Genomic DNA, 21,204 nt, shown 5'->3' with positions numbered 1-21,204 from the left:
CCCCTGCCCTCTTTCTCCCCTCTTCTCCCCTCCCCTCCTCTCCCTTTCCTCCCCTCCCCCCCACCTTTTCCCCCTCCCCTTCTCTCCCCTCCCCTTCTCTCCCCTCCTCTTCTTTCCTCTCCCCTTTTCTTCTTCCTTTCTCCCGTCGTCTTCTCTTTCCCTCTTCTCTCTTCTCCCCCTCTCCCCTCCCCTCCTCTCCTCTTCTCTCCCCTCCTCTTCCTGCCCTCCCCATCTTCTTCCTCCCCTCCTCTCCTCTCCCCTTCCACCCCCTCCCTCCCCTTCCCTGCCTTGAGAACTGCAGCCCCCATGGTGCCATGATACTGGGTGAGGAGCTGCCCCCACCCCTGGTGTCCTCCCAGCTGCTCCTCCTGCGCAGCACCCACCCTCCTGTTCTGGCCCCGCCAGCCCACCTGTCCCCCGCCCCCTGCCCACCTGCCCTGGCCCGTGGGCTGCCCCGCCCGCGAGACCCTGGCCTGCGCCTCCTTGCACTATGGCGCCTGCATGCTGCCAGTGCTGTCGGCCACCCGTGCTGTGCTGCGTCCTTTGTGTGCGTCTCGGCTGGGGTGGGGCGGCGTGGGAAGGGGAGGGCGGTGGCCTGTGGACCCCCTGGGGCTGGCGCCCTGCAGCCTGGCCAGACGGGGCGAGCCCATGGGACGTAGCCAGGCCCTGAGCTGAGGCAGCAGCCCCGCTCCTGAGCGGGCGGGGGTCCATGGTGTTGTGACGAGAGGGAAGAGGGGTCTGGGGGCCACGAGGCCCCGGTGTGGAAAGGCTGGGCAGGAGCAGCTGGGCGGGCTAAGCACCTGGGTGGGACGTGGCCCCCAGCCCGTGTCTGCCATGTCTGCCCTCAGCAGGCACTGGGGGGTGCGCGGGGCGGGGTGAGGGGTCTCCTCCGCTCACGTCGTTCAACCAGACGAGCTCGGCCACTGGCTGGGGTGCCGTGCAGCAACATGTGCTCTTAGGCCGGGGGTCCCCAGGACCCCGGGAACAGCCCTGAGAAGGGGGCGGGGGCTGCCTATGCCCCGTGCCCCTCGCTGCCGCCCTCCGTGGGGGCAGCACGCCCACCTGCGGGGCCAAGGGCGTCGCGCCGAGGGTCTGAGCCTGTCGGTGACGTCCTGGGGCGTTGGCTTTGGTTTTATGAGAGTTCATCTGGGCTGGCCACTTTCCTTTGACCATCCTGCTGGCTCCTGTGGGGCGCCCCAGGAGGTGGCAGGGGCTCGGTGAGCCCGCGCGCCCCAGCTGGTGCGCACAGCCTCGCCTTCTAACCCTAAACATGTGTTTCTTTTCTCCCGCTGCTCCGCCCGACCGCTAGGAACTTACTTGGGTGAGTATCTGCGGTGCCGACGGCGTTCCCAGGTTCCCTGGGGCTCCTTGCCCCCCCTCAGGGCTCCATGAGCTGGGCTCGAGGAAGGGTCTCGGCCCTGGGACTGCCCTCTGGCCGGGCTGGACGCTCAGAGAAGGCTCTGTCGGGCAGGGGCCGGGACTGGCCAGGCACAGGGGACCTGCCGTCTGGGCCCTCCGGGGAGAGCTCCAGCCGCAGCCGAGGCCACACCGCGCACACGTGCCCGCTCATGCTCTCACATGTGCTTACACGTGCACATGCATGCTTGCTTACACGCCCTCACACAGGCAGCACAGCAGTGGTGGCGAGGGTGGGTGTGGGGAGAACAGGTCTCTTCTCCCGGCCATGGCGGCTGCAGGGGACAAGAGGGGACAAGATGCGCCCCAGGTCAGGCGCTCGGGACCTGCCGCACCCTGCAGGGGAGGCTGTGCCCAGGGCTTCAGCCAGGCTGTGGCCTCCAGCCCTCTCACTGGGGGTCAAGGTGGCTGCCCTGCTGCACCCCTGAGCGCTTCCCCCAGCCTCCCAGACGGCTGGGGGCAGCACGTGCACCCCAAGATCCCTGTGAAGCAGAGTAGGCAGGGCCCACGCAGCTGGCACAGTGTGGCATCTCCTGCGGAGGCGGGTTTGAGGCCGCGCTCGCGGTGGCACTGGGTGGCGTGTCTTGGCCCAGTTGCGGGTCGGGCCGTCGGGGGGCTCGGGGGGCTCGGGAGCACCTTCGCGGTGGAACTCTGGCCGATGGCGAGTCTCCTGGGCGGGGGCTGTGCTGGGGAAACAGGGTGCAGGGGACCCAGGAGGGGCAGGTGCTCCACTCAGCTCCTGCTCTCGCCCCCAGGTCTCGCCAACCACGGACAGACGCGGCACATGGTAAGAGGTGCCACGGGGCCCGGCCCGCCGCCCCTGACATGCGCGCACACTCCCGTGTGCTCACGCCCACCTGTGCACACAGCTCCCTCCGGGGCCTGTCGGTTTGGCAGTGAGGCCAGCGGGGGGCGGGGGGCGCGGCGCTGGAGCCTCGCCGCGTCTGAGGCGGCTGCCTGTGCGCTGGGAGCAGCTCTGGGAGCGTGTGGTCCTGCCAGCCAGCGGGGCAGCGCCGTGGGGCTGTGGGAAAGCTGGGGCGCCAAGCCAGGCCTGGGGTTCGGCCCGAGGGGGGCCTTCTGGGGGGCTGAGGCCCCCAGGAGCCCGTCGGACGCGTCCCCCACCCCTGCCCCGCAGGGACCAAGCCGGAACCTCCTGCTCAACGGGAAGTCGTACCCCACCAAAGTGCGCCTGATCCGGGGGGGCTCCTTGCCCCCCGTCAAGCGGCGGCGGATGAACTGGATCGACGCCCCTGACGACGTGTTTTACATGGCCACCGAGGAGACCAGGTGCCCACCCCCCCACCCCCCTGGGCTGGGTGGGGCCGCGGGCGGGGGGCGCGGGCGCGGCCCGGCTCACGCTGCTGTGCGCTTGCAGGAAGGTCCGCAAGCTGCTCTCGTCTTCAGAAACCAAGCGCGCCGCCCGCCGGCCCTACCGGCCCATCGCCCTGCACCAGAGCCAGGTCCTGCCGCGGCCACCGCCCGCGCCGGTCAACGACGAGCCCATCGTCATCGAGGACTAGGCGCGGCGGCCCGCGCAGCGCTGAGGCGGCGCCCGCCGGACGGGGCTGGGCGTCCCGGCCGCCCGGCCCCGCGCCCGCCGCCGCCTCCGGTGTTTGGTAGTGGCCCCCCCGTCCTTCACTTGCAGAGAAACGTGCTCCTTTTGTGGACGCCGGGGAAGAAGTGCGGTTTAACTTATTCCGGAATGCCCAAGAGTCGTTTTTAGCTTTGTGTTTACTTTGACTGGAGCGGGAGGAGGTGTCGCCCTGGGCGGCCTGCAGCGGGAGGCGTCCTTGTGTTCTGTTGGAGGTGCCATTTTAAATTTTATTTTTATTACTTTTTTTGTAGATGAACTTGAGCTCTGTAACACTTACTCCTGGAATGTTAGGATCGGCGCGGCCAGCAGCCGGCCGAGCTGCCCGGCGGGATTGGCCCTTTGTCTTTTCAAGTAATTTTCATATTAAACAAAAAAAACAAAAAACTCAAAAAAAAAAAAAAAAGACAAAACCACACTTTCTCCCTGGCGTCTTTCCTCCCAGCGCCTCGCCCTGGCCCCCCGCCTCTGCAGGCCGAGGTGGCACCCCCTTGGGCCGGTCTGGCACCGCTGTGCCCCTGGCCCTCTGCCCACACACCTGCCTCCCCCGGGCCTCTGCCGGAGCCCACCTACGCGGCCGGCTGTACGTCTCTACCTGCCCCTCACCTGGCCCCGGGCCGGGCGCTGGGACTGGTCTTTAACCCGCTCCCTACCCCTGGTCAGCTGGCCAGACCGGCCTGTCAGAGGGAGGGAAGGGAGGGAAGGAAGGGAAGGGAGGTGCCCAGGGCAGGAGCCGCCGAGCTGCTTGTCCCCACCCAGGGGCAGAGGGGAGGGCAGGGGCCCTGCCAGGCCTGGGGGCGCCTGGGTGGCACGCGGGGCCCGGCCTCCCCCACCCGGTGGGCCCTGGGCCCCTGCGGGGGGTTTCCTGCCGCCCACCGGCCGGCAGGGCCGGCTCCACACAGCTGCCGCCCCAGCAGGTGTGAGGTTTCTGCAGTGAGAATTTGCTCGGATTTCAGCAAGTCCGTTGTTCTCAGAAACCCTACCTCGGCCCTTCCCCTGGCCCCCTACCCCCCCGCGGGCCTAGGGGTCCTGCTGCCCTGTTCTGGGGGAGGGGGGCTGGCTCCCCGGTCACCCCACTCAGGCACGCAGGGAGGGGTGGGAATCTCAGATTTAAAATAGAAACCACTTCTGCTCCCACCCTGAGACAGATAAGGCAGTTGTGGCCTCCCGGCCTCCCCGGGGCCCCAGCGGGGGACAGGAGGGGACAGGAGTGGGGGGAGCCGCTGCGCACGGCCCCGCCCCTGGGACGCCGCCTGGCCTCTGCGTCTCCCCTGCCCCCGCCTTGTCAGCGGGGGCCGGGGGTCTGGAGGACGGGGTGGGATGCGGGGCTCCTCTCCGGCCCTCCGCAAGCCCTGGGGTGCGTGGGCGAGGACCCTTCCTGGCGTGGCTAGGAGGGGCCCCAGGGTGAGGGCATGGCTGGGGTCCACCCCCTACTCCAGGCTTCTCCGAGGGCGGCCAGCTGTGTGGCCGCTGCTGGTCCGCTCGGGGACGCAGGCCCAGCAGCGTGGCTGTCCCCTGGGCCCTGTCCTCAGGCCCTCCCCGGGTGCATATGTGCCCTCCCCCTTCTCCCAGGCATGCCCGCCCCCAGTGGCTGCCCTGAAGCCCTTGGCCATCCACTGCCCACCAGGGCCGGCCTCCTGCGGCACAGCCGCGATGGGTCCGGCTGTGACGTGCCAGCGTCACTGGGATGGTGGGACACAGACGTCTACCGGCGGGTGCTGGCCATTGCAGGCCCTGCCTTTGTTCGGCCACCTCGGGCCGTTGCCCGCTCACGGCTCTGTCCCCTACCGCTCCGGCTGCGCCCTGCGTCCAGCCTGCGGCCCTCACAGCCGCTGCTCTGTCGCCATCGATCGTGTCCCTTCCTGCCAGGCCCAGAATAGCCCTGCTGCATCAGGAAGTTTCTGGGCCCGACCCAGGGACTGGCGGACGAGACGGGCTGGACGCTCCCCCTCTACAGGGTGACTAGGCCAGGGTGGGGCCCCATTCCTCACACTTTTTCGAGGGCCTGAGTCTCCGGCAGGCCTGGGGACTCTCCAGTGCCCCTCCCACAGGTGGCCGCCTTCCAGAAGACACCTGGGCCAAGCCCGCCCCTCCCCCAGTAGTGCCCAGACCCCTGAGCTGGGCAGATGAGCGCAGGAAGCTGCAGGGGGTAGGCAGGGGGTGGGGAGAGAGCTGTGCAGAGAACCAGCTCCTGGCCTGGTCCGGAAGCTGGCGGCCAGGCACCAGCCAGGGGACGACTGCAGGGAGCCAGTGCCTGTCCAGCCCCCCTGCCCAGGACGGGACAAGCCCCAGGCTGCGGCCACCACCCGCCTGGGCTGGCGCGGGCCCAGCGCCGGGATGCAGCTGGGCGGCTGGGGCCTGGTCGGGCTGGTCAGTCTGGCTTTGCACGGAAACCGCGGTGGTTGCTGGGTGTGAGGGCAGGTCGGCATCCCCATGGGGTGCCTGGTGGCCACGGGTGTCCCTCCTGCGGCCAGCAGAGGGGCTGCTGTGCATGGCGTCCTCACCCACTCCACCAACGTGTGAGGCCAGGGGAAGGAGCCGTGGGTCTTGGGGTCCCAGAGAGGGGGTCTGCCTGATGGAAAGCTGAAGGCTGCAGGAAGAGGCGGCAGGAGGGGCAGAGTGGGGGCTGGAGCCGGGGCTCGACTGGGCCTGCGTGGAGCTCAGGGTGTGTCCCGTGGGACCCCCAGGCCCACCGAGTGAGGACCCAGGGCTGTGCCTTTGGAATGGGGGAGGGGCAGGGGCCGGTCTGGCAGAGCCCTGGGTGGAGGGGGCCTGGGGGTCCCTGGGAGAGCCCTAGAGGGTAGCAGAGCGGCACACCTCTACAGCAGGGGGCTTTGGGACCCGGGCCCGAGGCCTACGGCACTGGACTCTTGGTAATCAGTGGGTCTGGAGGAGAGATTGTGGGGGCCGGGGGGCGAGAATGCGGCCTGGAGTGGCCATCCACCTGTGCACAGCAAGTGCCCAGAGAGGGTGCCCGCCTTCCCCCGCCTCCGCTCGCCGCACCCCTGACCGCCCACTGGGGGGGGGGGGCGCGCGGACCCCCTTCACGCCGTCCTCTGCCTCGCCCCTTTCGCTGCTTCTGGAGCCTCGAGCTTCGGGGGCCGAGGGGGGCAGCCGAGCTTCCAGGCAGGGACCGAGCCGGCCGAGAATCGGCCGCGAGCCCGCCGCGCGGCGTTGCCGGGGAAACCGGGCAACAAAAGACCCCGGGCGGGCAGCGCGCGCCGCGGCTTGGGGCGGGGGTCCTCCCGGAGCTTGCAGCCTCACCCCGACTGCGGGGCCGCGGACTCCCGGGCCCCGCCCGGATTCCCCCGCCTCGCGGTCACCGCTCGGGGCCGGGCGGGCTGCCTCGACGTTGCCATGGAAACAGCCGGAGCGCGGGGGCCGCCGCCGCCGGAGCGGGCCCCTGTAGACGCCACTTCGGGGGCGCGGGGCGGGGAGGCCGGGCTGGGTCCACCCCCTCCCCGGGCAGGTGCGCCCCCAGCCCGCGGCGCCCCTCGGAGGCCGGCGGGCGGGGGGCCGAGCTCCCGAGGCTCCGCCCCGGCCGCGGAGCCAATGCGCGCGCGGGCGCTCCGCCGGGCGGGGCCGGGCGCGGGGCGCGGGGCGGCGGCGGCGAGGCCGGGCGCGAGCGGAGGGCGCGGACCGACGGACCGACGGGCGCGCAGACCATGGCCTCCAAGTGCCCCAAGTGCGACAAGACCGTGTACTTCGGTGAGTGCCCTCGCCCCCGGCCTCCGCCGCCGGCCCCTGCCGCAGAGCCGCGCGCGCCCGGCGGGGACCGGACCCCGCCCGGGGCGCGGAGCTGGGGGCCCGTCCTGCCGCGATCTGCCCACGCGGTGCCGCTGGAGCGTGGCGCCGCGACAAAGCGGGGGCCGGCCGCGCCCGAACCCCGATCCGGCCGCGAGGATCTGGGCGGGACCCGGGGCGGGGAGGCGGCGACGTGTGGCTCCCCCGGGGCCGGCGGGCGCATCGCCGTCCTTCGAGCTGTGCCGCGCGGGGCGGTCTGGGGGCGCTGCAGACTCCCGCGCGCGCTCGGGTCTCTCGAATCCCCAGGCCCGCCGCCCGCGGACACGTGGCCCGGCCCGCATGGCCGGAGCGGGGACCTCCCCAGCCCCCACCCCGACCTCTGCCCACGCTGGGCCAGGCCGAGTCTGGGCTCTGTCTGGCCCCAGTCCACGCGGGGGCGACCTTGGCCTCCACCTCCCGCGTGTCCCGGCGTGCTCGCTGCCTTGGCGCGAGTTTCCCGGGAGTTTAGGGTGTGGTGGGAGCCGCAGCTGTAGGAGCCTGAGGGGCTCCAGTGCCCACGCAGCCCCCACTTCCCCCAAGGTCAGAACGGGGGAGGCAGGAGGGGCAGCAGGCCAGGGGGTTCTGTTTGTCCCTGCCAGGACGGAGGAGGACGGCAGTCCCCTCCCACCCCCTCTCTGAAGCCCCAGGCAGCGCATGCCCCCTCCAGGCCTGCTCTTTGGCTTACTCATCCTGTGTAGCACCCCTCCTGCCCGGCTGCCCCCCAACTTTCCCAGGGTTTCGTCCCTGTGCCCCCTCCCACTGCCTGCCAGAAACAGTGCCAGGGGCCCGGGGGTGGTGGTAAAGGGCTTCGACCCACCCGGATCCTCCCCAGGTCAGCCAGGGGACAGCGTCGGGGCCCGGGGCGGGCTGCAGTGATGGCCGGAGGGGAAGGCTGACACTTTGTTTGCTATTCCCTGGGGGGAGGGCCTGGATTTGGCCTGAAGTGCTTCTGCAGTGGCTCTGAGCCCAGTGGCTTCCAGCGCCTCCCCAGAAGCCTGCCCAGCCCTCTGCCTGTCCCCAAGGGGGCTCATCCCTACAACGCTCAGGCAGGGGACAGTCCCAGACCCTCAGGCCAGTGTAGCTGCCCCCGACTTTGCACCAGGCCCGACTGGCCAGGCCCACAGTCCTTTGGACAACCCGGAACAGTGCTTTTGCCTGCCTGGGCGGCTGCTGGCTCCCAGCAGAAAACAAAGCCTCCTCAGACCCACTGGGCTGGCGCCTGTCCTGGCTGGGAGGCGCTGGCTGGTGCGGGGCTGGTTTCCAGGATGCGGCCCACCCCCTACCCCGCCTCCGCCGGGGCTCGCCCTACCCCAGCAGTCCCCAGCTCCCCGCCGGAACCAGCACCAGGACGCCCAGTGACGCCAGGATGCTGCCTCTGTCTGCCTTCCCAGGAACCTGTGCAGCCGGGGGAGTTCCCTCCCAAGCCATTAAGTCCAGTCGATTCCGTGTTCCCAGCTTGGGCCAGTACTGCGTGGTCACTGGGTCTGGGGGTGTCCCGCTGCCCCCACATGGCCCCGAACTGGCCAGTTGGTGTGGTTCTGGCAGCCCTGGGCTGCAGCTGCCAGAGCCACACAGCCAGCACGACGCACCCGTCTTGCCGGGCCGGGAGAGGAGGCCAGGCCTGCCCCGGGCTCAACCCGCACCCGCCGGCCCAGCCACGGGCGTGGGTGGGCCCTGACAGGGGTGTCCCCACATCCCAGACTTGGCTGGTTGTGGCCAGAGGGACCTCAGCCTGTGTTGCGTGGGCAGCGGGGGTCCTGGAGGCTGGCTCCAACCTGGTCGTGCCCAGCAGGTTGTGGAGGGCGTGAGAGAGCCGGCACTAGGCCCCCCTGGGTGTCTCTGACCGGCCTGGGCCTCTTGGGGGGCTGCTCCCTGGCCAGGCACCCACTACCTGGGATCTGCGGGGGTCCCCTGGGCAACTCTGTAAAGCAGAGCCACAGAGCCGCTGGCCCCTGGCCACCTCCCTGGGCCCAGCCCGCTTGCCCCCCTCCTCCCTGGCGCCTCTGGCCTGGCCCCTTCCCTTCGGAATTCCGGCTCTGCTCCAGCCTTTTTTCCTGCCCTCCCCCCGCTTTCCTGCGGCACTCCCACGGGCAGGCCCCCTGCTTCCGCCCCTTGGGAGGCAGCCCCATGCCCAGCACCAGGAGGGGAAGCAGGGGGGCGCCTGACCTGACCCTCAGCAGCTGGTCCTAGACTTTTGGCGCCAAAGCCATCAGCAAAGGCGGGAGGTGGGTGGGGAAGGGAATCTCAGGGAGCTAAATATGGACAGGTGGGGGTCCCACAGGGGGAACAGGGACTGGCCGTGAATGTCTTGACCTGGGGTTGCCTCCCCCAGGTGATGCTCTCAGCCGGAGGGGCTCTGCCAGCTCCCTTAGGGCCCTGGCATGAACGAGAGGGAGGGGCAGGTGTGTGTGTGGAAGGCAGGTGTGTGTGGGGAGGAGGCAGGGGAGTGGGGGAGGTATATGAGAGAGAGGTCGGGTGTGAGAAGCAGATGTGAGGGGGAAGCAGATGTGTGTGTGATGCAGGTGGGAGAGGAGTAATGTGCTGTGCTTGAGGAAGGCAGGTGTGAGAGGGAGGGACAGGTGTGGGGGAGGCAGGTGTGTATGAGGTGTGTATGAGGAGGTTTGGGGGAGTAGGGTGAGTGTGAGGCAGATGTGAGGGAGGACAGGTGTGGGGAAGCAGGGTGAGTGAAGCAGGTGTGAGAGGGAGGACAGGTGTGGAGGCAGGTGTATAAAAGGCAGGTGTGGGTGAGGAGGGTGAGTGTGAGGCAGATGTGAGAGGGAGGACAGGTGTGGGGGAGGCAGGAGTGTGACTGGCAGGGAGTGGGGTCACGTGACTCCAGCTGGGAGGGTGACGGGAGGGAGGACAGGGCCCTGGCTACTGGGCGGCTGGGCAGGTGAAGGGAAGGCCTTCCTGCCCTGGGGCAGGGGGTGGGGCAGCCTCTGTGGCCTCGGCTTTGGAAAGGGCTTGTGGCTGCCCGTGGAGAAGGATGGGCGGACAGGAGGGGGCCGGGGGGCCAGCAGGGCCTCACTGCCCCCTCCCCACCAGCTGAGAAGGTGAGCTCCCTGGGCAAGGACTGGCACAAGTTCTGCCTCAAGTGCGAGCGCTGCAACAAGACGCTGACGCCCGGGGGCCATGCTGAGGTGAGGCTCCCCCTCCAGGACAGAGAAAAGCTCCCAAGAAGGAGCTTTTCGGGGAGAAGCCCAGTCTGCTGTGGCCGGGCGGCCCCTCACCCGCGCCCCCTCTGTCTAGCACGATGGGAAACCCTTCTGCCACAAGCCCTGCTACGCCACGCTGTTCGGACCCAAAGGTGAGGGTGGGTGCTAGCCCCGGCTGGGAGGGGCTGACGGGGAGGGGTGGTCTAGCCCCAGTGGGGAGGGGCAGGACGGGCGGGGGGGGGGGGGGTTGGGGGGGGTTTAGTCCCAGAGTGGGGAGGGGTGGGAGGGGCAGGGGTGGTCTAGCCCTGGCGGGGAGGGGCGGGAGGGGTGGTCTAGCCTGGGTGGGGAGGGGCTGGCAGGGCGGGGTGGAATAGCCCCTGTGGGGAGGGGCGGGGGGGGCGGGTCTAGCCCTGGTGGGGAGGGTGGTCTGACTGTGCCCCCGGCTCTACTGGACAGGGGGCCGCTGCTTGAGGTGCAGGGGAGGCCCCCAGGGCAGAGCTGTGCCACCCTGCTGCTCAGCCCCCTGCCCCCCTCCAGGGCCCTCTCCCCTGCAGCCCAGCGCCCTCCGTGCCCCCCACAGGAATGTGCCTTAGCCCACAGGCCCCTCGGGCAGGGGGTGCGGTGGGATGGGGTGGGCCCCGTGAATGGGCGGCAGAGGCCTCTCCGTTTTCTGAGGAGTTTGAGTGTGGGGTCTGGGTGGGGCGCAGGCCACTAACCACCCCGTGTCCACGCCCGTCACCCCAGGCGTGAACATCGGGGGCGCCGGCTCCTACATCTACGAGAAGCCCCTGGCTGAGGGGCCCCAGGTCACTGGCCCCGTCGAGGTCCCGGTGGCCCGCGCTGAGGAGCGGAAGACGAGTGGCCCACCCAAGGGGCCCAGCAAAGGTGGGCTGGGTGGGTGTCTGGAGGGAGGGGTGTCGGGTGGGGTCGCCTCCCTGCCCTGACGCCGCTGCCCGCGCGTCTCCAGCCTCCAGCGTCACCACATTCACCGGGGAACCCAACATGTGTCCTCGCTGCAACAAGAGGGTCTACTTTGGTGAGTGGTTCGCGGCCCGGCCCCCGCGGAGCGCCCCCCCGGAGGGCCCGGCCTCACCCCGCCCCTCCCTTCCCAGCCGAGAAGGTGACCTCCCTGGGCAAGGACTGGCACCGGCCGTGCCTGCGCTGCGAACGCTGCGGGAAGACCCTGACGCCAGGCGGGCACGCGGAGGTGCGGGGCGCGGGGCGCGGGGCGCGGGGCTGGGCGGGAGGGGCCCGGCCCAGAGCAGCGCGGGGCGGCTTGAGTGCTGCCCCTGGTGGCCAGAGCGGAGGCCTGCGGGCGCCCCCCAGGTGAGCGAGCCTGGACGCCGGCCTGGACGCGGGCGTGGGGGTGGGCGGGCCCTCACGAGGGGCCGGGTCGTGGTGACGCCTCCTCGCCTGGACAAAGAGGCAGCCGCGGGGCGCAGGCGGCCGAGGACCCCAGCCCACTCAGCCGCCTCCCTCCGCAGCACGACGGCCAGCCCTACTGCCACAAGCCCTGCTACGGGATCCTCTTCGGGCCCAAGGGTGAGTGTGGCCCGCGCCTGGCCCTCGCCCACCGTCCCCCCTGCCATAGCCCCGCGCCCCCCGCCCCGCCCCTCCGCCACAGTCCGGCGCCCACCCCGCGCCCGCCGCCCTCTCCCCACCATCCCGCGCCCGCCGCCCCGCGCCCCCCGCCCCGCCCCTCTGCCACAGCCCAGCGCCCACCGCCCCCTCCCCACCATCCCGCGCCCGCCGCCCCGAGCCCCCCGCCCCGCACCTCACACCCCGCCACCGCCCTGCGCCCACCTCGCGCCCGGCCCGCGCCCACCGCTCCACCGCCATCACCCTGCGCCCGGCCCGCACCCACCGTCCCGCCCCGCTGCGCGCCCGCCGCCCCCTCGCCACCGCCCCGCCCCGCACCTGCAGCCCCGCCCCGCGCCCACACCCCTCCCTGAACCCACCGCCCTGCGCTCTCCACCCGGCGCCCGGCGCCTCCAGCCGTGCGCTGCAGCCCCGCCCCCGCCACGCGCCCGCCCCCCACCTCCCGCGCCCGGCGCCCCACACTCACCACTCCTCCGCCACAGTCCCCCCGGCACCGCCCCGCGCCGCACCCTCCGCCACCGCCCCCCCCCCCCCCCCCGCCACCGCCCCTCGCCCAACCCGCCCCGCTTCCATCACCCCCCCAGCCCGCCGCCCCGCCCCGCGCTGCACCCCCCGCCACCGCCCCGCGCCCACCATCCCGCGCCGCCCCGTCCCGCGCCCACGGCCCCGCGCCCATCGCTCCGCCCCGTGCCCACCGCCCCGCCCCCCCACCACGCTGTCTTTCTCTGCAGGCGTGAACACCGGGGCCGTGGGGAGCTACATCTACGACAGGGACCCCGAAGGCAAAGCGCAGCCCTAGGCCGGCAGCCCCGCAGCCCCTCGGCAGGGCGGGGCCAGCCGCTGCCTCCCGCCAGCCCCGCCCACTGCTTGGCTCCTGGGTGTCGCCCGCCTGCGCTGTCTCACGCCCGCGTGTCCCTGTGCAGACCCAGGGCCGGAGTGGGGGAGAGAGGGTGTCCTCCCCCCTAGGCCTCCCCAGACAAGGCCTGCCTGGCCCCTCCCCCAGGCTTCCCGTTGCCCTTTTCTCTGCGTACCTTGGTGTCCCTGTGTCTCATGCCCCATGTCCCGTGTCTGTGTCCCTGCGTGTCCATTGTCTCCATGTCCCTACGTCCCTGTGTCCCATGCCCCTGCGTGTCCTACCTCCCTGCATGTCCCATGTCCCTGCATGTCCCGTGTGCCTGTGTGACCCTTGTCCCTCTGTGTCCCCATGTTCCTGCGTGTCCCCATGTCCCTGCATGCCCCATGTCCCGTCTCTGTGTGTCCCACATCCCTGGGTGTGGCATCTGGGGTGGCCACCCCCTCCCCCTCCCCGTCCCCTGCCTGCCCACCAGTGTTATTTATGCTCCCCTTGCCCGTGAGTGGCGGCCCCACCCTTCACAGTGTCCCCACCGGGAGCCCCTTGCCAGGCTCCTGCGCTGCCTCGCAGCTGCCCTGCTCACGGCCTCACGCAGTTCAGACACTAAGCGGCCAAGACTTTGGCGTCAATAAAGAGATTGAGAGTTGCAGGGCCGGCAGCCGTCCCTGGGCGTGGGGCAGACGTGGCATGTCCCTCTGCTCCGTGCACGAATGCGCCTGACACGCTGGAGTGCTGGCGACGAGGCAGGGTCTCAGGACATGGGGGCTCAGTGATGTGGGGGGAGGAGAGGAAGGGCTGGGGTGGGGCTTGGGTTCTCTGGTTTGGGCACGGGGAGATGTTGGGGTGGGGGCTTTGGGAGGCATGCATACTGGAAGGTCTTGGCCAGGAGCAGGTGGGCGTAGGCGTTCTGTGGCGTCCTGGGGAGGCTCCTGGCTGGGAGAGCAGCAGGGGGGCCAGAGGGGGAGGGGTCAGTCTGTGGGAGCATGAGCTGAGGATGTGCCCATGGGGAAGGGTCCTCTGCAGAGCAAGAGGAGCCGTCAGACAGCAGGCTGGACCCTCTGGGCTCAGCCCTGGTGTTCTCCCAGTCCTGTCCACAGGGTGACGGAGCCTTGGCAGATGGGTGGGGGTGGTCCGAGAACGAAGACCTGGGGAGTCAAATCCCTTCTGCCAGACCCGTGCCCAAGTGTCAAGGTTGGCAGAGATAACGGAGACTCCCGCAGCTCCTGAGGACTGGACTCTGCCCTTTCCGTTTAGATCCTTCGCTCCACAGATTCCCTTCCCTCCACCACCCTCCCTTTGGCTGCTATTCCCCGTGCAGCCCACCAGGGGGCGCCGCTCTTCCATGAGGAGACACGGGGGCAGCACCCAGTAACAGGTCCAGTCCTTCCTCACCCTGCCCGGCCCAGACCTGGCAGTCTGGGTCCCCACCTTGGGCTTTGTGTGCCCACACCCCTGGCACCACACTGCTAGATGACCCCCAAATTCTCCACCCCTAGCCTGCCCGGAGCAAGCGGTGCCTGGGCATGGCCAGCAGTGGGCCCACTTCTCCAGCCCCACTGGGTGACCCATGCTGCCCTCCAGGCCAGTTCCCTGCAGCCCGACCCTTGGCACAAGTCCCGCCCAAGTTAGCTGACCTGCATGCCAACCTCCCGCCCCCACAGCCTCAGACATGCCACACCTGCAGGCCCTGCCCGTTGTTCTAAGCCATCTGTATCCCTGCCCTTGCCAGGCACATCCGGGTCTGTCCCGGGGGGCGGGCAGCCGCGCCCCTTCCCCACCTGGCTGATGGCCGGGAACGCGGCCACAGTGTGTGCAGGGACCCGCGGGCATGGCGCGCCCGGTCCTGGGGCGCAGGGAGCATGCTCAGAGGAGGGGCTGGGACTGATATGACGCCCCTCTCGACCGGTCAAGGCTCCCTGGCTGTGGGGGTCTTTCTGGAGAGGACTCAGCCTCGCCCAGGCGCCCCCATGCCTGCCCGGCTGTGCGCGGGGCAGGGTGGTGAGGTTGCCGAGAGCGCAGCCCGCGCCCCTCCCGAGGAGACTCCAGTGGAAACTATGTCGGGAGGAGCCGTGGTGGGTGGTGGGACGTTCCCCCAAAACCGGGGGCGGGGGGCGCAGGGTCTCCATGTCTGTGAGAAGGCCCGTCTGGGCGGGGCGCGGGGGCGCGTTGCCTCGAGGGGCCTGTCCCCAGCCCCGCCGGGGACAGCACTCCCCGCCCCTCACCCCCGCTGGCCGGGGGAGAGGCCGCTCCATTTCCTGCGGGCGTAGGATGAGGGCAGCGGTGTTTGTTTCCGAGGCGTTGTCACGGCAACCGGGCGAGCGCCGCTACTGTTTGTCTCTGCGCGTAGCTGGGCGGCGCTGCGGGGGCGGGCGGCGCTGCGGGGGCGGGCGGGCGCCAGGACTCCCTGCGGCCCCAGCCCCGGGAAGACGGCGCCCGCCCCTGCCCCGCCCTGCGTGAGCCAGGGGCTTCCTGGGGCTCCCCCAGCTCCTGAGCCTGCGTCCCTGGACAGTCCCCCAAGATGGACAGGAATGCGCACCCTTGTCCTGGGGTGCGGCCCTTCACGGCGCCTCCCTGGGCTCGCCAGGGCCTCCACCCTCACGCCTGGACCCTTGCCCGGACAGAGACAACTTCAAAACCACGCCCATCCGGCCGCCCAGCTGCCTGTCACCCGGGAGCCAAGGCCAGGGACCCCAAGCCCTCATGCCGCAGCTGGCTCCACCAAGGCCCCCTTCCCCACCTGCTGCCTGACAGGTGGGGTCCTTGTGGGTGCCCGGGCCAGGATGCGTGTGTGGGATCCGCTCCGCCTGCAGCCCCGGAAGCCCCAGACCCTCTGGCTCACACCGGCCCTCACTGGAGGCTTCTGCCAGCTGCCGGCTCCCCCAGAGCCCACGGCCCAGCGGCCTTCTAGAGGTCTTTAGGAGTGACTCTTTCCTCCTTGGTTCCCAGCTGACCGGCCACTGGCTGGGGCAGGGGTGCGAAGGGGGCGTGTGGGCAGCATTTCCCCAGGTTCTGGATCTGGGCGTGGGGCCTTCAGGGCCTGTAAACAGGCGGCAGCCACTGGGCCGGCGCTGGACTGGAAGCTGTTTAACCCTGGCCTTGGGCTTTGAAACTCAGAGGTGGGGCCCCAGGCCAGCCGCTGGACCAGACTCTGGACCCCAGGCAAGGGGGGCACCCCTGCTGGGGGCAGGGCTGGCTGAGGGAGCTCAGGGCTGTGCTCCCTCCCCTGCCCATGCCACGTGGTCACCGAGAGGAGGAAGCGCCCGCCCACCTGGGCCTGCAGGTGCTGGTCTCCCGGGAGACCAGTATTTGCTGGGCCGGGGAAGCCTTTCTGGGAAAGTGCGGCGTCCAGTCCCTCCGCCTCTTGCCTGCTGGCCCAGCAGCCCACCCTGGGGAGGGACCTTGGGCAGAAAGGGGTCCCAGGAGACAAGTGGCTGAAAATAGGCCCTGGGAATGTCTGAGTGTCCATGACTCAGCCTGGGTGGGGACGGGGGAGGGAGGGGGTCTGCCCGGCCTGGCAGCTCAGGGGGGGCCTTCTGTCTGCAGAGGAACGGGCTGCAGGGGCTTCCACCAGGGAGACGGGCTGCCGCAGCCCAGTGGAACAGAACTTTCCGGGTGGGGGTGGGGGTTCTGACGGCCTGCGGGCTGAGATTCCTTGGCGGTCCCTGTGGTCCCAGCCCACTCCTGTAGCCACGGGGTGCTCGTGGCCCTGTGTCCTTCCAAGACCCTGTTGGGGCTTCTGCTCCAGGACAGGATGCGGCCTGGCTCCCAGCTGGGGCCTGGACGAGCACGGGTGGAGCTGCCAAGAGCACTGGGAAGGGAGAGCTGGTGGAAGAGGCCCGAACCCCAGACCCCAGACCCCCGACCCCCATACCTCCAGGTCTCAGGCCACCACGGGGCCCTCGTGCTGTCCCTGTGGAGGGCAGAATGTTCCCCCCCCAGAGGTGGCCTGGGGCTGCTGGGGAGCTCAGTGTCCCTACCCTGGCCTGGGGAGGGGGCAAGGCCAGGGGGCAGGCTGGCCTGGGAGCAGCGTCAGGGCCCCCTCCCTGACAAATGCATCCTGGCAGGGGCCAGGGTGAGGCGAGCTGACGGGAGCAGGAGGCCTGGCACCTGCCCTCACACGGGACCGACTGGACACAGGGCCTGTTGGCGGAAGGGGTCACGTGCTGACACCTGGGAGCTGCGGGGGCTGCAGCTGAGGGGGTCCCAGCCCGCATGGCTGATGGGGTGGGCGGTGCAGGAGAAAGAGGCCAAGGGGCAGGTGGGTCTGTGATGGACGCTTTGGGGAACGCCCCGGGGAGTGTTGCACGTGGAGTGTGTGTGTGTGACTGTGTGTTTGTGTCTGTGTGGGTGTGCCCGTGTGTGTGTGTGTGTGTGAATACATGTGTCCTTGTGTGTGTGTGCTGGTGACTGAGTGTGAATGTGTGCTTTTGTGCGTATGCCTGTGAGGGGTGTTTGCATGTGTGTGTATGTGTGCCTCGAGTGTGTGACTGTGAATGTGTGTGTTTGTGGGAGAGAGTATGTTCTCAGTGTGTGAGTGTGCTTGTGAGTGTGTGTCTGAGTCCAGGCTCTGGATAAACTGTGCATCAGCCCAGAGGGTGTGGCCCCTGTTCCTTGCCCCCCTCCTTGCCCTCAGCTGTGATCATGGCAACGGGAAATAACAGCAGGGAGAGTCAGGAAAGGGTTTGTCACCCTGGTTTTCGAGGGGACCTCCCTGCCAGGCAGGGGGGCAGGAGGGGTGTGTGTGGGCTGGGGGGCGAGGATAAGGACTCCAGCAAAAGTCCTACAATCAACAACCCGGGCAGGGCCGGGCCGGGGGTGGACCGGGCAGAGACACGAGCAGGCATCTGCCCTGCGGAACACGCGCCCGAGACACCCCAACCGACCCCCGACAACAAGCCCACCGCTCGCTCAGGGCCTCCCACCGACAGGCACCCCGACACATTCATGTGGTCTCCCTGCCCGCCACGAGCCTGTCCAGGCCCCCGGCGCCCTGGCATCCCCCGAGCCCTTCCAGTGAAGGTGGAGGTGCCCCTGGCATCCTGTGGCCCCCCCCCCCCACGCACCCTGCACAGGTGCTGCTGAGGTCTCCAGCCCGGAGATGAGCACAGTGTGTGCAGCCCCAGCCCCATGACACACCACCTCCCCAAGAACGGCCTGGGCCCTGGAGGGTGGCTGGACCCCAGAGGGGACTGTGGCCTTAGTTCCAGAAGGCCCCTTCAGTGGCCAGCACCAGGCAGAGCGGGCAGGAGGGCCCAGTGGGTGGGGTCCAAGGATGGGGGCCGGACCGCGTCAGTGTTCTGGAGACCCAGTGCTTCCCGAGCCTCGGTATGGGGCAGGGGGCAGGGGGTTGAGATGGAACCCCCCACCCATGCTTTCTTTCCCTCTCCCCAGTGCCAGGCAGAGAGTGAGGAGACAGGGTGGTGGGTGGGCCTGAGGCAGCTGAGGTGGGGACCCAGCACGGGCCTGAGCGGGGTGTGGGTGGTGGTGCTGGGGTGGCCGGGAGCCCCTGGGACCCAGCAAGGATGGCCCCCAGCACCCACCACAGGGCCCTGGGCTGGGGGGGTCCAGATGAGGTTGTGTTTTGGGAGATGGGCTGGGGGCAGGGGCCGGGGGGTTGTCGGGGATGGCACAGAGGCATCCTTGGCAGGCAGTGACCAGGAGGACAGGCATTCCTGGAGGAGGCAGACACCCCACCGCTGCCGAGGCTGGGCCGGCCTGGGAGGTGTCCTCCGCCCCTCCCTCCACGTGAGCCTGAGGGCATCCTCCACGTGTCTCGGGTGGGGGCGGCAATGGATCGCCTGACCCTGCAGCCCGGGGTCTCCGCGGAGGGGGCGCGCCAGCCTCCTCTGCCCTCCCACAATCTCGCGGGGCGGGGTGGGGGGTCGCGCAGTCTCTGCCTGGCACTGGGAGGCGCCGCGCGGTCCTTCACCTGACCTGGGTGGACCCGACTCGGGCGGCTCCGCAGAACAGGGAGCTTCCTGCAGAGAAGATAAGCACCTGCCCCCGCCTGCCCCCCTCCCCCTCCTCCCTCCCCTTCCCCCTCCCCTCCCCCTCCCCCGTCGAGCTGCTCCGCAGGCCCCGCGGGCGGAGGGGTACCCCAGCTGGCGCCTCGGTTACCCCGGTGGAGACTTCCCAGGGAGGGCGGGGAAGGCTCGCAGAGACCAGGCTGCCCCGCGGGGTGGGGGCTTGCTGGTCCCGCGTGGCAGGGTGGGCAGAGGGGGTATTTGGGGGCGGGCTATTGGGCTGGGCCCCCCCCAGGTGCTAACTGGGGGAGGGTGGGGCCAACTTGTGCGGGGACAAACACGCTAATTTGCATCTGTTCACACTTTGGAGCAGGAGTTCATAACCAGGGTTCCAAGAGCTTGAATTGAAATTCAAAGAAGCGTTATTCTTGTGGGCACGTGTTGGTGCCACGTGATGTATTTATCAAACAATACACAGTGCAGTGTGGACTTAGTAACGGGTCCGCGGTTTCCACCTGACTGGCAGAGGGGTCCCTGGCACAGAAAAGGTTAGGAGCCCCTGCTTTAGAGGCTGCACGCCTGGACGACTCCTGCAGGGCTGGGGACTGTAGCGGGTCAGAGCCCTGGGGAGGTGTGGGGCCTGAGCCCACCCTCGCATGGGTCAGGGCAGACCCCTGTGTCCTGCGCTGTCTCTCCCAGGTCCGCTGCCCACCCTTGGTGGAGTGGACCCGACGGCCTTTCCCAGCCAGGTCTGTCTGGATCTGAAGTCCCCCGGGTCAAGTCTTAGGCTCAGGGGCGGGGCGTGAGGGGCGGGTTCTCCCAGGGGCGGGGCGCGGGGTCCCTGAAAGGCGCGCACCCTGGGGGACCCACCCAGTCCGCGCCGTCGTCCGCCTCGCGCCAGTCACAGCCGCAGCAGTCCGGACCGCGCCGCCATGCCCAAGTGCCCCAAGTGCGCCAAGGAGGTGTACTTCGGTGAGCGCGGCCTGCGCGCAGGGCCGGGGCGGGAGCGGGCTGCGCTCCGGTGGGCCGGGGACGCGGGGGACTCCTGGGCGCCGCCCTGGCAGCGAGACCGTCGCCCCTGCCCGTGGTCGCCCGAGCGCGAAGGCGAGACCCCCTGCGCCCGCCCCTCGCCCGAGGGCTGCCTGGCTGCTCCCAGCCTTGCGCACGGGCGAGGAGTGGTCCTGCTTTCTCTGCCCGCTCGGCGTTCCGCTGTCTGCGGGTCTCGCTACCTCTTCCTGCTCCGGGTTCCGCGTTTCTGTACCCACCCCTCGGGTGCGCCCTGGGCGGGGTCCCTGCGGGAAGTACCGACTCCGGGCTCGGCTGCCCCTCCCAGAGCTAAAAAGAAACAGACGCGGAAACTGGCGCCCGGGGCGGCGTCTCTTCGCTGTCCTGGCCGGGGTCTGCCCGCGCCCTGCGCCAGGACGCAGTTCCTGGGGAAGAGTGGGAGGAAGCGCCCGGGTCACCAGTGCAGGAGGCCAGGGTTTGACCGGGGCAGCGTCCACTGCCCCGAGCTCTGTGAGCCCCCAGCCCCCATGCCTGGGCGGCGCACCCGACATCCTCCAGCCCCACCTTAGCTCTCTGGGGCGTGGCCAGGTCCCGGTAGCGGGAAGTGCCTGGGGGACCAGCACCTGGTCCCCTTGTTACGCTGGATTGGCCGAGGCTGGAGGTGTGCCCCCACCCAGGACCCAGAGGGTGAGATTCTCCAAGGGTGGGCAGCTGAGAGAATACTCGTGGGAGTGGGCGAGACCTTGGCAGGGGGGACCTGGAGGGAACAAGAGGCCGATGCCAGTGGGCAGTGGCGGGAGTGAGGCCAGGGGCAGGTGTGCTGTGCGCCCTGCGGCTCATGCCAGGACCCGTCTGGGCCTCTGCAGCCGAGCGAGTGACATCCCTGGGGAAGGATTGGCATCGGCCCTGCCTCAAGTGTGAGAAATGTGGAAAGACCCTGACTTCGGGGGGCCACGCTGAGGTAAGCCCGGTGCCGGGCTGTCCACGACCTGGGGGGGGGGCTGGGAGGCAGGGGTGGGGCCCCTCCTCACTGCCCTTCTCTCTGCAGCACGAGGGCAAGCCCTACTGCAACCACCCCTGCTACTCGGCCATGTTCGGGCCCAAAGGTACGCTCCCTGTGACCTCTCTCAGGCCCCCAGCCCCCAGCCCCCAGCCCCTGACTCCCCCTGACTTGCCTGTTTTCTCTGCAGGCTTTGGGCGCGGAGGAGCTGAGAGTCACACTTTCAAGTAAACCCAGGTACAGTCCCTCGCAGCCCAAGCCAACCCACCTTCCTCAGGATGCCCCACCCTGGGTGAGGTCTGACTTCTAGGCGGTGGAGGGCGTGGGGGGGAGGCCATGCTCACCTGTCTCTCTCTCTTGCTGCACAGGTTGTGGGGTTCCCTGCTGCCCAGCTGCCCGCCATGCCGCTGCACCCCCCCACACCCCGTGGCAGAAGCCAGGCTTCACCCCCAGGCCCCCCCATCTCCCGTGTAGCTCCCCACCCTCAATAAATCCAACTCTGAGGGCCGGTGGCACGCGTGTGTGTGTTGAGTTGAGGGCAGTCACAGCCGGGGGTTCTGACTCCTGGCCAGGGGTGAGTCAGCTGCAGCTCACGCTGCTTCCCTGTTTGAGAAGCTTTTGGGGGAGCTGCTGTGGGGACTCCTGGCCTGCTCTGTCCACCTGCTTCCTGCTCCCCACTGCCTTGGTCTCCTCTGGCTCTCCCACCCACATCCCTGCAGGGTAAGTGGTAGATGGAGAAGAGGCGCAACATGTCCACCCTGTCCAGGGACTCACCAAGTGACTCGTTGCTCCAATGGGAGCACGAGACATGCATTTGCTGTGCAGCCAGGGCGGGGCAG

General features: G+C 69.7%; 3 protein-coding genes across 4 annotated transcripts in view; all 3 read left to right on the top strand.

Annotated features, from left to right (window-relative positions):
• The window catches only part of MTA1 (metastasis associated 1), a 47,992-nt gene extending 44,572 nt beyond the window's left edge, over window positions 1-3,420 (top strand). Inside the window, 4 exon segments of the mRNA XM_058294903.1 lie at window positions 1,310-1,321; window positions 2,172-2,203; window positions 2,552-2,703; window positions 2,792-3,420. Of these exon segments, the coding sequence (XP_058150886.1) occupies window positions 1,310-1,321; window positions 2,172-2,203; window positions 2,552-2,703; window positions 2,792-2,936 (341 nt within the window). The 3' untranslated portion in view covers window positions 2,937-3,420.
• Window positions 3,421-5,483: 2,063 nt separating this feature from the next.
• On the top strand, window positions 5,484-13,046 carry CRIP2 (cysteine rich protein 2). 2 transcript variants are annotated; one of them, XM_071213511.1, is made up of 8 exons: window positions 5,484-5,526; window positions 9,836-9,930; window positions 10,040-10,097; window positions 10,690-10,830; window positions 10,913-10,981; window positions 11,058-11,152; window positions 11,430-11,487; window positions 12,276-13,046. In XM_071213511.1, exons 1-8 carry the CDS (start codon window positions 5,499-5,501, stop codon window positions 12,341-12,343), a joined length of 612 nt encoding a protein of 203 aa, XP_071069612.1. In that variant the 5' UTR covers window positions 5,484-5,498; the 3' UTR covers window positions 12,344-13,046. The 2 variants fall into 2 exon arrangements, with proteins under 2 accessions (XP_071069612.1, XP_058146710.1); XM_058290727.2 differs by lacking the exon at window positions 5,484-5,526 and adding an exon at window positions 6,576-6,715.
• Window positions 13,047-19,174: 6,128 nt separating this feature from the next.
• On the top strand, window positions 19,175-20,877 carry CRIP1 (cysteine rich protein 1). The gene is made up of 5 exons (XM_004474920.4): window positions 19,175-19,332; window positions 20,232-20,326; window positions 20,414-20,471; window positions 20,556-20,602; window positions 20,734-20,877. The coding sequence occupies exons 1-4, from the start codon at window positions 19,293-19,295 to the stop codon at window positions 20,594-20,596; spliced, it is 234 nt and encodes a 77-aa protein (XP_004474977.1). The 5' UTR covers window positions 19,175-19,292; the 3' UTR covers window positions 20,597-20,602; window positions 20,734-20,877.
• Window positions 20,878-21,204: the final 327 nt, after the last annotated feature.

This window comes from Dasypus novemcinctus, chromosome 3, assembly GCF_030445035.2.
Source record: "Dasypus novemcinctus isolate mDasNov1 chromosome 3, mDasNov1.1.hap2, whole genome shotgun sequence".
Lineage (NCBI taxonomy): Eukaryota > Metazoa > Chordata > Mammalia > Cingulata > Dasypodidae > Dasypus > Dasypus novemcinctus.
Note: the sequence above shows the minus strand (reverse complement) of the source record. Positions and strands in the feature narration are given on the sequence as shown.

Coding starts and splice junctions, on each gene's coding strand:
- CRIP2 (XM_058290727.2), top strand. CDS start 6,673: ATGGCCTCCAAGTGCCCCAAGTGCGACAAGACCGTGTACTTCG. Junction 6,716..9,835: donor CGACAAGACCGTGTACTTCG/GTGAGTGCCCTC, acceptor CCTCCCCACCAG/CTGAGAAGGTGAGCTCCCTG. Junction 9,931..10,039: donor CGCCCGGGGGCCATGCTGAG/GTGAGGCTCCCC, acceptor CCCTCTGTCTAG/CACGATGGGAAACCCTTCTG.
- CRIP1 (XM_004474920.4), top strand. CDS start 19,293: ATGCCCAAGTGCCCCAAGTGCGCCAAGGAGGTGTACTTCG. Junction 20,327..20,413: donor CTTCGGGGGGCCACGCTGAG/GTAAGCCCGGTG, acceptor TTCTCTCTGCAG/CACGAGGGCAAGCCCTACTG. Junction 20,472..20,555: donor GGCCATGTTCGGGCCCAAAG/GTACGCTCCCTG, acceptor TTTTCTCTGCAG/GCTTTGGGCGCGGAGGAGCT.